Source organism: Sebastes umbrosus, chromosome 12 (genome assembly GCF_015220745.1).
Source record: "Sebastes umbrosus isolate fSebUmb1 chromosome 12, fSebUmb1.pri, whole genome shotgun sequence".
In the NCBI taxonomy this organism is placed as follows: Eukaryota; Metazoa; Chordata; class Actinopteri; order Perciformes; family Sebastidae; genus Sebastes; species Sebastes umbrosus.
Genome location: NC_051280.1, coordinates 33,954,974 through 33,972,941, shown reverse-complemented (window position 1 = coordinate 33,972,941; position 17,968 = coordinate 33,954,974). Strand labels below are relative to the sequence as shown.

At 42.1% G+C, this 17,968-nt stretch overlaps 1 protein-coding gene and 4 gene segments (V, D, J or C); all 5 read left to right on the top strand.

Moving 5' to 3' along the window:
* Positions 1-17,968, top strand: part of LOC119499314 — an 843,332-nt gene that overhangs the window by 81,494 nt on the left and 743,870 nt on the right. The window lies entirely within an intron of this gene.
* LOC119498495 lies at positions 354-1,372 on the top strand. The segment is given in 2 exon segments: positions 354-529; positions 644-1,372. Coding segments are annotated over 2 exon segments (513 nt in total).
* Positions 4,412-5,335, top strand: LOC119498524. The segment is given in 2 exon segments: positions 4,412-4,602; positions 4,914-5,335. Coding segments are annotated over 2 exon segments (363 nt in total).
* Positions 10,665-11,752, top strand: LOC119498509. The segment is given in 2 exon segments: positions 10,665-11,119; positions 11,210-11,752. Coding segments are annotated over 2 exon segments (429 nt in total).
* LOC119498488 lies at positions 12,654-14,083 on the top strand. The segment is given in 2 exon segments: positions 12,654-12,874; positions 12,989-14,083. Coding segments are annotated over 2 exon segments (534 nt in total).

Here is a 17,968-nt window from a genome sequence, read left to right as displayed (position 1 = left end):
ACAATATATCTGAGTGCAAGGAACAATATATCGGGCGTGATCGTGGCTCTGTGTGTGCACATAAGCATGTTCATGTGCATAGTTGTGTGCGCATAACCATGTGCTCAAAGATGACTAAAATCAGTCTGGGATAATATTTGAAGCTGAGCTTTCCTTTCATCATCAGCTGATTTAACATAATGTTGTCTCTACTTTAGGAGGTGATCCATCCTTTAAATCTTCACAGCTACCGTTCTGTAACTCCTGTTATAAACACCAGAAAAAGAAGAAGTTCCTTCCTCCAGCTGGTCCAAAATGCTGCTACCAGTCTGTTAACCAGGAGGAAGTGCAACTGAGAGAAGGTCAAATCCAGATCTAAGAGGAGACGGAGAGATTCAGGGAGGAGCTAAGATGTTACTGAACTATAGAAGAGAGAGGAACTTCTATATTCAGCAGAGTTCAATACACAAACCATCAACATTACCTTCATTCAACATGCTCTCATTGGACTGTTATGGACTTTCTCTACTGTTTGTCACTATTCTAACAGGTACGCTAGATTCTGCTGTTTTAAACACAACTTGAACTCCAATGTTTCATAAATGGGATTCATTTCTTCAGAGTTCTGCAACATAATAAATAACAGAGTTGTCTCTTCCTTCAGGTGTCAGCTGTGGAAAACTCACTCCAGTCAAGAATGAAGAGTCCAGTTTAGAAGACAGCACTGTGACTCTGTCCTACAAATACTCTGAAAAACCAACTGGTGGTGATTATTTCTTCTGGTATCGACAATATCCAGGAAAACCACCAGAGTTCATCATCTCACACTCTTCTTTAGGAAGAGTAGGAACTTTTAAAATCTCTGGACTGAAGACTGAAGTGGATCAGAAACAAATCCATCTGATCATCTCCTCTGCTGCAGTGTCAGACTCTGCTGTGTACTACTGTGCTGTGAAGCCCACAGTGACAGGAAACACCAAAACTCTGTACAAAAACCTTTGGAGCAAAGACAACACAATACTCCACAACGTCCACTAGAGGGAGTCACACTCTGTTCCACTTTAAGACGATAACACAACAAATGCTCCAACAACTCAACCAACATCATCATCATCCACTAAAGCTGTTCTTTCTCTGCTGTTTCACACTGAAAGCTCAAACTGGTTCACACAACATGACAGTTTGATCCAGAGGACATATTACTAGACGCACAATGATCCCTGATTAGTGAAGCCTCTCTTAAAGGAGCCACATCGACATGAAAAGATCCTCAGTAATGACAGGCCTACATCTAATCTACCCTTTATCAGCAAAGATCGGACCGTACAGTGTGATCACTCAGGTCGTGGCTGATGATCGGACCGTACAGTGTGATCACTCAGGTCGTGGCTGGTGATCGGACCGTACAGCGTGATCACTCAGGTCGTGGCTGATGATCGGACCATACAGCGTGATCACTCAGGTCGTGGCTGGTGATCGGACCGTACAGTGTGATCACTCAGGTCGTGGCTGATGATCGGACCGTACAGTGTGATCACTCAGGTCTTGGCTGATGATCGGACCGTACAGTGTGATCACTCAGGTCGTGGCTGGTGATCGGACCGTACAGTGTGATCACTCAGGTCGTGGCTGATGATCGGACCGTACAGTGTGATCACTCAGGTCGTGGCTGATGGTCGGACCGTACAGTGTGATCACTCAGGTCGTGGCTGATGGTCGGACCGTACAGTGTGATCACTCAGGTCGTGGCTGATGATCGGACCGTACAGTAGGAGCTACACAACATTTCAATATTAAGAAAATGGCTTGTTGAGAACCAACAATGTCGTTACTGAAGCTATTTTTATCTCATCTTTATATGTACTTGGACTTTATCTGCTCAGGTTGTTTAACTGTACTAAATATGCTTTATACCACTGTAGTATGTTCTGACCTGTTGTATTATTTTTATTTTTCAATTATTAGTATTCTACTCGGCTACATTTACATCTGTTTGAATGTTCAACATTGTCCCTTTTCAAATGAAAATGAAATGAAAGGATATGATAAGTAGGGATGATATCAGGTTGTTCAGTCTGATGATGATGATGATGATGATGATGATGATGATAATGATGATGATGATGATGATAATGATGATGATGATGATGATGATGATGATGATGATGATGATGATAATGATGATGATGATGATGATGTCAACAGACCACAGCAGGAGGAAGAGCTCCACAGCTGAATATGAACAGCTTCATGTTGGCAGTGAAGAGCTGCTGTGTTCTCTTTAGTGTTCATTCACAACTAGTGAAAGTAATGCAGCTCTTTTTAGTTTGGATGATGATGTTCACGTTTCATCCTGGTAAGTCAACTTCTACCATTGAAGGCAGTTTAAAGAAATACAAATGTCCTGGTGAAATCTCTCTTTGTTCTCTTCAGGATCCTCGGAGGATTTAGTGAAACCATTTAAAGATGTAATGCCGGCGTTGGAAGGAGACAATGTGACTCTCTCCTGCAGCTATTCAGGCTCTGTACAAAACCTCTACTGGTATCAACACAAGTCCAGTTCATCTCCACAGCTTCTCATCACGGATTATTCAGAGGACACAGCAGGGTTGTCTTTTACACATGACAAAAATAATAAAGAGTTTCATCTGATCATCTCCTCTGCTGCAGTGTCAGACTCTGCTGTGTACTACTGTGCTGTGAAGCCCACAGTGACAGGAAACACCTAAACTCTGTACAAAAACCTTTGGAGCAAAGACAACACAATACTCCACAACGTCCACTAGAGGGAGTCACACTCTGTTCCACTTCAACAGGAGCTGATGATCCAGTCTAGATTGTTTCCCCTCATGAGTTCAGAAGGAAACAAAACCAGACTGGACAGAGAGTCCTTCCCTCCAGTATTTTTTTGGTGTTAAGTAATTTTTTTTTAATATATATATATATTTTTTTTTATTTTGAAGTACTTTTTTCGTATTTTCCTTTTTATAAAATATTTTTTTCGGAATTGTTTTTGTCAAATATTTCTTTTGTAGTATTTTTCCGTATTTTGTTGTATTTTTCTTTTCTTCAAATATTTTTTTGTATTTTCTTTTTCGATAAAATATTTTTTTCATATTTATTTTTTGCCAAATATTTTTTTCGGATTTTATTTTAGATGAAATAATTATTTTTGGTCAAATATTTTTTCTGATTTTTTTTGGTCAAATATTTTTTTGTATTTTGTTTTTTTGTCAAATATTTTTTTCTGATTTATTTTTGAACTAATTGATTTTTTTTGTCAAGTATTTTTTTGTATTTTATTTAGTCAAGTATTTTTTTCAAATCATTTTTTCACAAAGACACAAATCTGGATGTCATCACTTTATCACTAATAACTGCTCAACAATATATCTGAGTGCAAGCAACAATATCTCTGAGTTTAGTCAACAATATATCGGGAGTGAACGTGTCTCTGTGTGTGCTAATAAGCATGTACATGTGCATAGGTGTGTGCGCATAACCATGTGCTCAAACTTGACCAAAATCAGTCCTGGATAATATTTGACGCTGAGCTTTCTTTTCATCATCAGCTGATTTAACATAATGTTGTCTCTACTTTAGGAGGTGATCCATCCTTTAAATCATCACAGCTACCGTTCTGTAACTCCTGTTATAAACACCAGAAAAAGAAGAAGTTCCCTCCTCCAGCTGGTCCAAAATGCTGCTACCAGTCTGTTAACCAGGAGGAAGTGGAACTGAGAGAAGGTCAAATCCAGATCTTAGAGGAGACGGAGAGATTCAGGGAGGAGCTAAGATGTTACTGAACTATAGAAGAGAGAGGAACTTCTATATTCAGCAGAGTTCAATACACAAACCATCAACATTACCTTCATTCAACATGCTCTCATTGGACTGTTATGGACTTTCTCTACTGTTTGTCACTATTCTAACAGGTACGCTAGATTCTGCTGTTTTAAAAACAACTTGAACTCCAATGTTTCATAAATGGGATTCATTTCTTGAGAGTTCTGTAACATAATAAATAACAGAGTTGTCTCTTCCTTCAGGTGTCAGCTGTGAAGAACTCACTACAATCAAGAATGAAAAGTCCAGTTTAGAAGACAGCACTGTTACTCTGTCCTACACATACTCTGAAAAAACCAACTGGTAGTGATTATTTCTTCTGGTATCGACAATATCCAGGAAAACCACCAGAGTTCATCATCTCACACTCTTCTTCAGGAGAAGTAGGAATTTTTAAAGTCACTGGACTGAAGATTAAAGTGGATCAGAACCAGAAGCAAATCCATCTGATCATCTCCTCTGCTGCAGTGTCAGACTCTGCTGTGTACTACTGTGCTGTGAAGCCCACAGTGACAGGAAACACCAAAACTCTGTACAAAAACCTTTGGAGCAAAGACAACACAATACTCCACAACGTCCACTAGAGGGCCACATTATCCAGTAGGAGGTGCACTACTCGTGCACTGTGTTCAACCATTCAGTCAATCACAAGTGCTGCTGTGAAGAGAACAATTGTCAGACTGAATGTTGAACATCAGCTAGTTTCTCCTGTTGATTTAAACCTTGTTGTAGAGATGGAACATTGGCTGTGGATTATTCTTGCTGCTCTTTTCTTTGGTAAGATACAAACAACTCCATGTTTCCTCTCTCAACACTTTTCACTAGTAACTGAGCTGTGAGTGCTTTTAATGTTCATTATACAGAGAAGCAACAACACATCATTTCTGTTGCTATCTAGTAGCTTCTAAAGAACTCCTTCTATGGTTTAATGTGACATCAGACAGCAGTCAGTGAAAATCCAGACTATTCTAAATGTCTCTGATTGTGACTCTGTGGCTAGGTAACTCTTTAAACCTACTGATTGTTCTCCTTTAATCAATCATCTTTATTCATTCATCTCTTCCTCTGCATGTTCTCTTCTTCCCCAGAGTGTAAAGGAGAAGACAGAGTTACCCAGACAACAGGAGATGTCATCGCTACTGAAGGACACACACTCACACTGGACTGTACATTTGTGACCAGTTACCCAAGTCCCACTTTGTTCTGGTACAAACAGGAAGTTCATGATTCCCCAAAGTCTATCCTGCAACGCTACTCTGGAGCAAAGGATGCTGGAGACGTTCAGAAAGACAGAATTGATGCTACAGTCGACAAGAAATCAGTTCCTCTGAGGATCCAGAAGCTTCAGCTGTCAGACTCTGCTGTGTACTACTGTGCTCTGCAGCCCACAGTGACAGGAAACACCTAAACTCTGTACAAAAACCTTTGGAGCAAAGACAACACAATACTCCACAACGTCCACTAGAGGGAGTCACACTCTGTTCCACTTCAACAGGAGATGATGATCCAGTCTAGATTGTTTCCCCTCATGAGTTCAGAGGAAACAAAACCTGACCGGACGGAGTACTTCTCTACACTGTTTTTTTCTGTCAAGTAATTTTTTTTAAACAAGAATTTTTTCTTTTTTGTCAAATATTTCTTTTGTATTTTTGTTTTTAAAACATTTTAAAAAAAAATGTATTAAGTATTTTTTCGTATTTGCTTTTGTCCAATAATTTTTTTTTGTTAAATATTTTTTTTTTCGTCAAATATTTTTTTGTACTTTTATATTTGGTCAAGAATTTTTGGTCAAATATGTTTTTCGGATTTTTTTGGGCATTTCTTTTCTTTTCTTTTTTGGTAAAGTAATTTTTTTCGCAAATATTTGTCAGTGTTTTTTTGTCAATAATCTTTTCCGGAATTTTTTGTCAAGTATTTTCTTTTGTCAAATTTTTTAGTTTTTTTTTTGGGGTTAAACTTTTTTTTCTGATTTTGGCTTCTTTTTTTTTGTCAAATTTATTTTTGATCACGGCTACCGATAGATGTACCACATCTAAGTTGAATCATGAGGATCCCCCTAATATTACTCAGTGGATTAATGAAGTAAATTCATGTGCTCCCTTGGAAAAAATAACCTATGCTATAAGAGGTAGCCCACAGCTTTTCTTTAGGATAGGGGATCCATGGCTCACTTATATAGAATCTTCTTAACCTAACCTCTCTATGGTTTTTACTTAATTATTATTTATTATTATGATATGTGCTGTTTTCTTTTTTCTTTCTTTTTTTCCCCTTCATTTATTTAATTAATTAATTAATTTATTTAAAGTTTCTATCTTACTACCATTAATTAAATAACTGTAGTACTTATTACTTTTAATTCTAACTAACTTATGAAATTATTTTCAATATTATTTTTATGTTATTTTCTCTGTATCTTTACCTCTAGGAGTGGGAAGAAGGCTGGACCTGTCTCTGTGTGGGAGTGGGAAGTGATGTGTACGTATGTAAATATTAAATGTTAAATGTAAGATATCATTTTTTTGTATTTTGGCACCAGGGTTAATTTTTGTTACGTTTGTTATGATATTTTTGGGAAAAAAAGAATAAAAAGAATTTTCCAAAAATATATTTTTTTTTTTTAAATTTTTTTTTCAAATTTATTTTGGGGATTTGTTTTTAATCAAATAATATATCATATTATCTTTCTGACAATAACACCTGAAATATCAGTTCAGAATTTATCATTTCAAAGACACAAATGTGGACGTCATTACTTCATCTCTAATAACTGCTCACTAACCTGTTAACAGCATCATTTGTTTTCACTAAAACATTCACTGAGTGATGGATCACATGAAGGAAGAGAAGTCAGAGTTCAGAAGGAAACAAAACCAGACTGGACAGAGAGTCCTTCTCTCAGCATTTCACTGCTTTAACTGCTACACTATGAATTATGGACAATGAGCAGCTGTTGAATGTTAAATTATCCAAAAACGTAGCGAACCGTGAATCTCGTGAAGCGTTCCACCTCTAATAATCACTTTATTGATGCATCATGTGCTTTAGTGTGAGCTGACTGTGTTTCCCAGTTATTATTCATGTGCAATAAATAATGCTTTTACTGATATGGAATCCCTTCAGCTAAGGTCAAATGACATTATTCAGACAGTACATTACAGTTTCTAGTTGATCAGTTTCCCAGAAGCACACGTCTTCTGGACGTCCAAATAATGTGAATGGATTGAACGCTGATGGAAGAGTTCTCTGGCCACACCCACTGAGGTTTAACTCAACCAATGAGATTCTTTGTGTCTCCAGAGCAGAAATGTTTGAGGAACTAAAAGCCCAGTCAGCTTGATGTTGAGGAGAAGGGCTGTGCAGCAGAGAGGCTGTTTAGTTCTTTCATTCTACTGCAGTGGAACAACATCGCTCATCTGCTGTCTGTTTGGCTTTAACAACTCCAAAGACATGTTGCTTTACCTCTTTTTACTCTTCTTTACCTTTATAGGTGAGTGTTAGAACAGAGATCAACGTCTCATTGAACCTGCTGGATTAACCACACATTTCACTACTACAGCTTTATCTGAGGAAGGGAACACTTTAGAGGATAGAAAAAGACATTTGGTGGTGTTTTATCTCTAAATGATCAGAGAGGACAGAAAAAGTCTCTTGATGTCACAATCTCTTGCAGACTAACTGACATGAATAATACTCATTTTGCAGCCCTGGGTTCCATGAACAGCATAAAGCTACAAAGTACTGAAGAACATGTTGCAGAGGGCAGAGACATCAACCTGACCTGTACATATGAGGGAGGTAATATCAACAATATCCAGTGGTACCGACAATACCAGAGATCCAGACCAGAGTTCCTGCTCCACATCACTGAGGGAGGATTGATTCATCCAACTGGTTCTGGTTTCTCATCTCACATTAACAAAGCAGAGAAACATGTTGCTCTGGAGATCATCTCAGCTAAAGTGTCAGACTCTGCTGTGTACTACTGTGCTCTGCAGCCCACAGTGACAGGAAACACCTAAACTCTGTACAAAAACCTTTGGAGCAAAGACAACACAATACTCCACAACGTCCACTAGAGGGAGTCACACTCTGTTCCACTTCAACAGGAGCTGATGATCCAGTCTACATTCTTACAACAAAATCAATAAAGATAAATGACTGAAAATACTCAACACTACAAAAAACACTCATTTGTATCCAACAGTAGTGAAACATGATTTATATGAAGGTGACGGCAGCATAAGTCATTTCAGAGTTGAAGGTAGAGGAAGTGGAACTGAGAGAAGGTAAAATCCAGATCTAAGAGGAGACGGAGAGATTCAGGGAGGAGCTAAGATGTTACTGAACTATAGAAGAGAGAGGAACTTCTATATTCAGCAGAGTTCAATACACAAACCATCAACATTACCTTCATTCAACATGCTCTCATTGGACTGTTATGGACTTTCTCTACTGTTTGTCACTATTCTAACAGGTACGCTAGATTCTGCTGTTTTAAAAACAACTTGAACTCCAATGTTTCATAAATGGGATTCATTTCTTCAGAGTTCTGTAACATAATAAATAACAGAGTTGTCTCTTCCTTCAGGTGTCAGCTGTGAAGAACTCACTCCAGTCAAGAATGAAGAGTCCAGTTTAGAAGACAGCACTGTTACTCTGTCCTACACATACTCTAAAAAACCAACTGGTGGTGATTATTTCTTCTGGTATCGACAATATTCAGGAAAATCACCAGAGTTCATCATCTCTCATTCAGGAACTGGAAGAATATTGACAAGTAAAATCCCTGAACTGAAGATTAAAGTGGATCAGAACCAAATCCATCTGAACATCTCCCCTGCTACAGTGTCAGACTCTGCTGTGTACTACTGTGCTCTAGAAACACAGTGATACAAAGTGGAGAAGAGGCTGTACAAAAAGCTCAACACAGATATGGGACTACTCTTCAGAGAGGAGGGAAGTGGTATTCAAACCACAGCTTCATATCAGATGGATTCTGATCAGAGTCACTGTGGTTACAGCTGCTAATGAAATACTGGGGGGGGGGGATCCACATGAGCAGCAAATCCACATCAGGGACCAACCAAACACAACCCACCATGACAAGAGAGAGACTGATTCAGTCCTCTTGGTACCCTGTGGGTCATTAGGTCACCATGAGCTCCTTCCATTCTTCACTATCCTCTGAAAGCTGCAGATACACCCCAAATAGACCTTGAAACACTAACTACTACTACTACTACAACATAGCTTTCTGGGACTAAACAACTCTTTTGATGTCTTCCAGTCAGGTTTTCGACGAAACCACAGCACTGAGACTGCTCTTGTTAAGGTCTTCAATGACATCCGATTGAACACAGACAGTGGTAGAACTACGGTTTTAGTTTTACTGGATCTCAGTGCTGCATTCAACACGGTTGACCATAATATATTACTAGACCGACTGGAAAACTGGGTGGGTATTTCTGGCATAGCACTCAGCTGGTTTAAATCCTACCCTAACGACAGGGAGTTCTTTGTGTTCATATAGGAAATTGCAAATCTGAGCTGAACATGCGGAGTTCCCCAAGGCTCTATCTTGGGGCCTCTTTAGTTTAACATCTACATGCTCCCACTGGGTCAGATTTTGGATAACAACAACAAATAAATGACCATAACTATGCAGACGACACACAAATTTACATAACTCTATCACCAGGAGACTACAGTCCAATACAAGCACTGAGTGAGTGCATTGAACAAGTCAATAATTGGATGTGCCAGAATTTTCTTCAGCTGATCAAAGACAAAACTGAGGTCGTAGTTTTTGGAGCCAAAGAGGAAAGATTGAAGGTTAGTGCTCACCTACAATCTGTAATGTTAAAAAGCTCGGACCAAGCCAGACATCTTGGTCTAGTCATGGAGTCTGACCTGAGCTTTAACAGCCACATTAAGACAATTACAAAGACAGCCTACTATCACCTGAAGAATATAGCAAGAATTAGAGGACTGATGTCTCAGCAGGATTTGGAAAAACTAGTCCATGCATTTATCTTCAGCCGACTTGACTACTGTAACGGCGTCTTTACTGGTCTTACTGGTCTTTACTATGTTTGGAACGCTGCTGCTAGAGTCCTCACTAAGACCCAGAAAGTGGATCATATCAGTCCAGTTCTGAAGTCTCTAGACCGGCTCCCTGTCTCTCAGAGAACTGGTCTCTAAATACTCCTGCTGGTTTACACTAAAAGAACTAAATGATTTAGGGCCAAAATACATCTCTGATCTTCTGCTATGTTCTGAACCATCCAGACCTCTCAGGTCATCTGGATCAGGTCTGCTTAGTGTCCCCAGAGTCAGAACTAAACATGCAGAAGCAGCGTTCTGTTTTTAAGCACCAAATATCTGGAACAAGCTCCCAGAAACCTGCAGGACCGCTCCAACTCTGAGTTCTTTTAAATCAAAGCTTAAAACTTATCTGTTTGCTGCCTTTTATTTAACCAGATAATGATCTTATGCTGCACTATAACGTCTACTCTTGTGTGTTATATTCTATTTTAGCTTCTATCCTAGCTTTTATTTTGAGCTTGTTTTTATTTTCTAATCTTTAATGTTTTTACGTTTATATAACTGTTTTAATTATGTCTTAATGTTCTTTTGCACTTTGTCACAATGTTCTTAAATGTTTATGTAAAGCACTTTGAATTGCCCTGTTGCTGAAATGTGCTCTACAAATAAAGCTTCCTTGCCTTACAACTCTACCATGAACAGTGATGATATCTGGAGACAGAGTCACACATGAACAGCTCCACGTTTTACCAAGTCAACAACCGGTTGCTTCCACAACAACTGCAGCATCTTTGAATGTGACGTCTCACGGCTGCAGACGACCAAAAGATACCAAACTGTCCATTTACATTGAAGAGAAGAAGCAGTGTGAAGAGAGCAGAAAGAGTCACATGTTGATCACATGTTCATCCTCAGTTTACTGTCAGTCTTTGTGATCACAGATATTAAAGCAGCTTTTCTCTGTTGTGGAACAAAGTGAATGTAAAACAGGACACATGTCTCCTGAAACGTCCAATGATGAGTCCACACAACAGCGTCAGCAGTAGGAAAGGAGAGAGGCCCAAAGTGTGTTAGTGTTGTGTTGGGGCTGTGAATGAGCCCTGTCACTGTGATCAGCTTCCTCCTTCTAATCCACCAACTCAGTGTTGATGAAGACTACACAGAGAGATCACAGCCTTCTTTAGACTCAACACTGCACACATGACGCCTCTGTTCATCTCAGTGCTGCTGGCTGCTACGAGCCTCGGTAGGAACACAACTGGCTTTCTTTGCTATCCGTCCAACATTGACATGATTCTTTAACGGCACACTGATACTGTTTGTTGCTGTTTGACAGAATGCAGAGCGCAAAAAGACAACGTGCTGCAACCAGAAGGAGATGAGACTGCTGCTGAAGGAGAGGCAGTAACACTTGGCTGTCAATATAACAGCACTTCATCTAATAACTATCTGTTCTGGTACAAACAGGATGGAAACAACAGCCCCAAATTCATCCTGAGCCGCTTTAAGGTCGGCTCGGGGAAAACAGAGGACCAGGAGAGATTTTCCTCCACACTGAATTCAGACTTAAGATCAGTTCCTCTGAGGATCCAGAAGCTTCAGCTGTCTGACTCTGCTGTGTACTACTGTGCTCTGCAGCCCACAGTGACAGGAAACACCAAAACTCTGTACAAAAACCTTTGGAGCAAAGACAACACAATACTCCACAACGTCCACTAGAGGGAGTCACACTCTGTTCCACTCCAACAGGAGCTGATGATCCAGTCTAGGGTTGAAGTACCATCCATTTGCTGGATTACAGACATACCCATATGCCTCTTCTATTCACTAAAACAATAGCCCTTACCAGCTAAACTTTTTAAAGATCTCTGGTCATTGCTGGGACCAACAACGCACCTCTTGGCGAAATAATACGTAGTCATGGAATTAATTTCCACTGTTACGCTGATGATACTCAGCTGTATCTGCCTATAAAGACGGAGGATGGATCCCAAATGATTAAACTAGAGGCCTGCCTGTCTGCGGTGAAAAACTGGATGTAAAGTAATCTCTTGCTCCTAAACTGAGATCAAACTGAGATGCTGGTCTTTGGCCCTGCTCCACATAGACATCAGTTTGATCAGGTTTCAGGATCTTTAGAGAACTGGGTGATATCCCAGAGTTCAACAGTTATGAATCTTGGTGTTACGTTCCATTCAACTCTTTCTGTTGATCAGTACATTAAAGACATCACAAAGATCGCCTTCTTTCACCTACGCAACATCTCTAACATCAGGTCTTCTTTATCCATGGCTGATGCAGAGGTCCTAATTCACATCTTGGTATCATCCAGACTGGACTATTATAATGTTTTGCTATCAGGTCTGCCTCGTTCTAGTACTAGAAGTCTTCAAACTAAAACTAGAAAATGGGACCCCAGTTTAGGCTTCATTACACTGGCTCCCGATCCACGTCAGATCAGACTTTAAGGTGCTTCTGATGACCTAGAATATAGTAAATGGGCACGCTCCTTCCTACCTGCCTGATCTACTTCAACCTGATACTCCAATCAGGACTCTCCTCTCTCAGAATACAGGGCTCCTGTCTGTCCACAGAGTTAAAAAGAAGTCAGCAGGCCAAAGGGCCTTTTCTTATCGAGCCCCTCTTCCTCTGGAATAACCTCCCTATGGACATCAGACAGTCTAAATCTGTGGAGGTCTTTAAATCCAGACTCAAAACCCATCGTTTTGACCTTACTTTCTATTAGTTAGTTATTCTTTTATTATCCGGCTGCTACCAGTCTGTTAACCAGGAGGAAGTGGAACTGAGAGAAGGTGAAATCCAGATCTAAGAGGAGACGGAGAGATTCAGGGAGGAGCTAAGATGTTACTGAACTATAGAAGAGAGAGGAACTTCTGTATTCAGCAGAGTTCAATACACAAACCATCAACATTACCTTCATTCAACATGCTCTCATTGGACTGTTATGGACTTTCTCTACTGTTTGTCACTATTCTAACAGGTACGTTAGATTCTGCTGTTTTAAACACAACTTGGACTCCAATGATTCATAAATGGGATTCATTTCTTCAGAGTTCTGTAACATAATAAATAACAGAGTTGTCTCTTCCTTCAGGTGTCAGCTGTGGAAAACTCACTCCAGTCAAGAATGAAGAGTCCAGTTTAGAAGACAGCACTGTTACTCTGTCCTACACATACTCTGACCTGAAACCAACTGGTAGTGATTATTTCTTCTGGTATCGACAATATCCAGGAAAACCACCAGAGTTCATCATCTCCATCTCTGGTCTTAGTGTTACAAGACCAGCAGAATCTCTGAAATCAGACACAAAGTTCTTCACTAAACTGTTTGAAGAAAAGGATGGTGTGGATCTCCAGATCTCCTCTGCTGCAGTGTCACACTCTGCTGTGTACTACTGTGCTGTGAGGCCCACAGTGACAGGAAACACCAAAACTCTGTACAAAAACCTTTGGAGCAAAGACAACACAATACTCCACAACGTCCACTAGAGGGAGTCACACTCTGTTCCACTTCAACAGGAGCTGATGATCCAGTCTAGATTGTTTCTCCTCATGAGTTCAGAAGGAAACAAAACCAGACTGGACAGAGGGTCCTTCTCTACACTATTTTTTTGTTTCAAGTAATTTTTTTTTAACAAGAATTTCTTTTTTTTTGGGTCAAGTATTTTTTTTGTATTATTTTTTGTCAAGTATTGCCCTCTCTTGAGGAACTTTACACCGCCCGCTGCTTCCGCAGAGCAGCCGGCATCCTGAAGGACCCTTCCCACCCTGGACATCAGCTGTTGGAACTTCTGCCCTCTGGTAGACGGTTCAGGTCCATCACATCACGGACTAATAGACTCAAGAACAGCTTCTACCCTAGCGTCATACGTGAGCTGAAAACTGCCAGACACTCACATAGAACTGAACGGAATGGAACTGATTTAAACACTGTCAGATTCTTGTCAGAAAACAGAACCCTTACTCAGCTTATTACATGTTTTCATCCTATCGCACTTTATATTCAGATACATTATTTCTTGTAATTTATCAACTACTGATACATGTGCAATATGTGCTCTTATTACTGTGCAATAACTCACTGCCTTGATTGTACTGTATACTGCCTTGACCATATTGTAATTGTATTGTCTGTATTGTATCATAGGTCAACATTTCTAGTTGAAGAGACATATATTTACTTATTTTATTAAGTAGTAAGATCCTAGATGGCGCTAACTACGGCTGCCTCGGCGAATTGGTGCGCTCTGTTTTTCTTGTTTTTTTGTATTTCTTTTGTTTTTTGTGAAAGTTCACGGATTGTTTTCTCTAGAGAAGACATCCTGAACCTCAGGGAATCCACCCCAGCAGATATTTTTCCCACATTTCTGGCTCCTTCAGCGGATTTAATGCACCTTTTACTTGGTGCTGTGGCCCTCGGCTGAGCGATTAAGCGCAGGAGGGGAAAGCGCTCTGGAGTGCTGAATCGCTTCAGACAGAGAGTACTGAAAACTCCGCTGCCTGCGATATTCCTCTCCAACGTGCGCTCACTGTGCAACAAAGTGGACGAGTTGCTGCTGATGGTGAGAAACAACAGAGACTTTTCCCTCTCTTCAGCCTTGTGTTTTACTGAGTCGTGGTTGTGTGGAACTATACCGGACTCTGCGCTGCAGCTTCCCGGCTTCCAGCTGTTCCGAGCCGACCGCGACCCGGAGTTATCACACAAGTCAAAAGGAGGGGGAATATGTTTCTATGTTAACGACGGCTGGTGCAAGGACGTGACAGTGCTTCTGCGGACATGTTCTCCGGATCTGGAATCCTTTTTTATCAATTGCAAACCATTTTATTCCCCCCGTGAATTCTCCTCCTTCATTCTGGTCGGTGTTTACATCCCGCCACAGGCTCACGTGGAGCTCGCGCAGTGGCAGCTTGCCGACCAGATATGGGAGGTGGAGAGAAAAAACCCGGACTCTCTTGTTATCGTTCTTGGGGACTTTAACAAAGGGAACTTATCACAGGAACTCCCAAAATACAAACAGTTTATTAAATGTCCGACCAGAGAGGAGAACACGCTGGACAAGTGCTACTGCAACATCAGTAAGGCATATCACGCCGTTCCTCGCGCTGCGCTGGGAAACTCCGACCACGTCTTGGTCCACCTCATCCCCTCTTACAGGCAGAGGGTCAAACTGGCTAGACCGGTTGTGAGGACGACTAAGAAGTGGAGCAGCGAGGTGGTGGAGGATCTGCGTGAGTGCCTGGACTGCACGGACTGGGAGATGTTTAGGACCGCCACTGACAGTCTGGACGAGTATGCAGAGGCTGTGACGTCGTATATCAGCTTCTGTGAGGACAGCTGTATACCGACGCGCACCAGGGTTCACTACAACAACGAGAAGCCCTGGTTCACAGCCAAACTCAAACAGCTTCGTTTGGTTAAGGAAGAGGCATTTAGGAGTGGTGACAGAGAGGGCTTTAAAGAGGCTAAATACGCGTTTGGCAAGGCGGTGAGGGAGGCCAAACGGCAGTGTTCAGAGAAACTACAGGAGCAGTTCTCAGCCAACGACTCAGTCTCAGTCTGGAAAGGGCTGAGGCAGATCACAAACTATAAGCCCAAACCGTCCCACTCCACGAATGACCTCCGACTGGCAAATGAGCTGAATGAGTTCTACTGCAGATTCGACAGACAAAGTACCAGTCCTGACTACATCTCCTCTCCCCCCTGCCATCAGCCACCAGCAGTTAACACTGTTAACACCAGCCCCCCCCCAGCTTTCTCCACAAGCACCGAGCCTGTGCACACCCCTCCCCCCTTCACACCTCTGTCCATCAAAGAGGGGGAAGTCAACAGGCTCTTCAAAGGACAAAACCCCCGCAAAGCAGCCGGCCCGGACTGTGTCTCACCTGCAACCCTGAAACACTGTGCAGACCAGTTTTCTCCAGTATTTACAGGGATTTTCAACACATCACTGGAAAGCTGCAGGGTGCCGGCCTGCTTCAAAGCCTCCACCATCATCCCGGTCCCCAAGAAGCCAAGGATCACAGGTCTTCAGGACTACGGACCCGTTGCCCTGACCTCCGTTATAATGAAGACCTTTGAACGCCTTGTGCTCCACCACCTAAAGACTATCACCAACCCCGTGCTGGACCCACTGCAGTTCGCCGACAGACCTAACAGATCTGTAGACGACGCAGTAAATTTAGCCCTCCACTACATCCTCCAGCACCTGGACTCCCCTGGCTCCTATGCCAGGATCCTGTTTGTGGACTTCAGCTCCGCATTCAACACCATCAGCCCAGTTCTGCTACAGGACAAGCTTTCCCTGCTGAGCGTGCCTGACTCCACCTGCAGGTGGATCACTGACTTTCTATCTGACAGGAGTCAGCACGTAAGGCTGGGGAAGCAAGTCTCCGACACCCAGACCATCAGCACCGGTGCCCCCCAAGGCTGCGTTCTCTCCCCACTGCTCTTCTCCCTGTACACCAACGGCTGCACCTCCAGACACCAATCTGTCAGGCTCCTTAAATTTGCGGACGACACCACCCTCATCGGCCTCATCTCCGAGGGTGATGAGTCTGCCTACAGATGGGAGGTTGACCATCTGGTATCCTGGTGCAGCCAGAACCACATGGAGCTGAACGCTCTGAAGACAGTGGAGATGACAGGACTTCAGGAGGAACTCAGCCCCGCTCCCCCCCCTCATCCTGCGCGGCTCCCCAGTTAACACGGTGGAGTCGTTCCGTTTCCTGGGCACGACCATCGCCCGGGACCTCAAGTGGGACCTAAACATCAGCTCCCTCATCAGTAAGGCCCAGCAGAGGATGTACTTCCTGAGGCAGTTGAAGAAATTCAACCTGCCACAGACTATGATGGTGCACTTCTACTCGGCCATCATCGAGTCCATTCTCACCTCCTCCATCACCGTCTGGTTCGCCGCTGCCACCGCCAGAGACAAGGCCAGGCTGCAGCGGATCATCCTTGCTGCAGAGAAGGCCAACCTTCCCTCCCTCCAGGAGCTGTACACCTCCAGGACCTAAAGGAGGGCAGGGAAGATTGTGGCCGACCCCTCCCATCCCGGACACCATCTCTTTCAGACTTTACCATCTGGCAGGAGGTTAAGGTCCATCAGGACCATCAGGACCAAAACCTCACGCCACAAAAACAGCTTTTTCCCCATGGCAGTGGGGCTCTCCAACAGCCCCTCCTCCCCCCTGTGACTGTCTCCCCCCCAACCCCCTACCCCGACACTGAATATCCCCCTCTCTCATACACTCTCAATACCACCCCCTACAGTATCCCTCTCTCTCCCTCTCTCTCCCTCTGATACCTGATTGTTTTGTTTGCACACCGGCAATATTTGCACTATCTGATTATATCATGTTTGTTTTTATAGCTTATTTTGTAATTCGTACATTTTTATTCTTATTTTATTCTAACGTTTTATCTATTTCTTTGTTATTATACTATTTGTCTCGCACCAACAAAGCCAAAGAAAATTCCTCGTGTATACCCCTTATACCTGGCAATAAACACCTTTCTGATTCTGATTCTAGTTTATTATTCAGACAGTACATTACAGTTTCTAGTTGATCAGTTTCCCAGAAGCACACGTCTTCTGGACGTCCAAATAATGTGAATGGATTGAACGCTGATGGAAGAGTTCTCTGGCCACACCCACTGAGGTTTAACTCAACCAATGAGATTCTTTGTGTCTCCAGAGCAGAAATGTTTGAGGAACTAAAAGCCCAGTCAGCTTGATGTTGAGGAGAAGGGCTGTGCAGCAGAGAGGCTGTTTAGTTCTTTCATTCTACTGCAGTGGAACAACATCGCTCATCTGCTGTCTGTTTGGCTTTAACAACTCCAAAGACATGTTGCTTTACCTCTTTTTACTCTTCTTTACCTTTATAGGTGAGTGTTAGAACAGAGATCAACGTCTCATTGAACCTGCTGGATTAACCACACATTTCACTACTACAGCTTTATCTGAGGAAGGGAACACTTTATAGGATAGAAAAAGACATTTGGTGGTGTTTTATCTCTAAATGATCAGAGAGGACAGAAAAAGTCTCTTGATGTCACAATCTCTTGCAGACT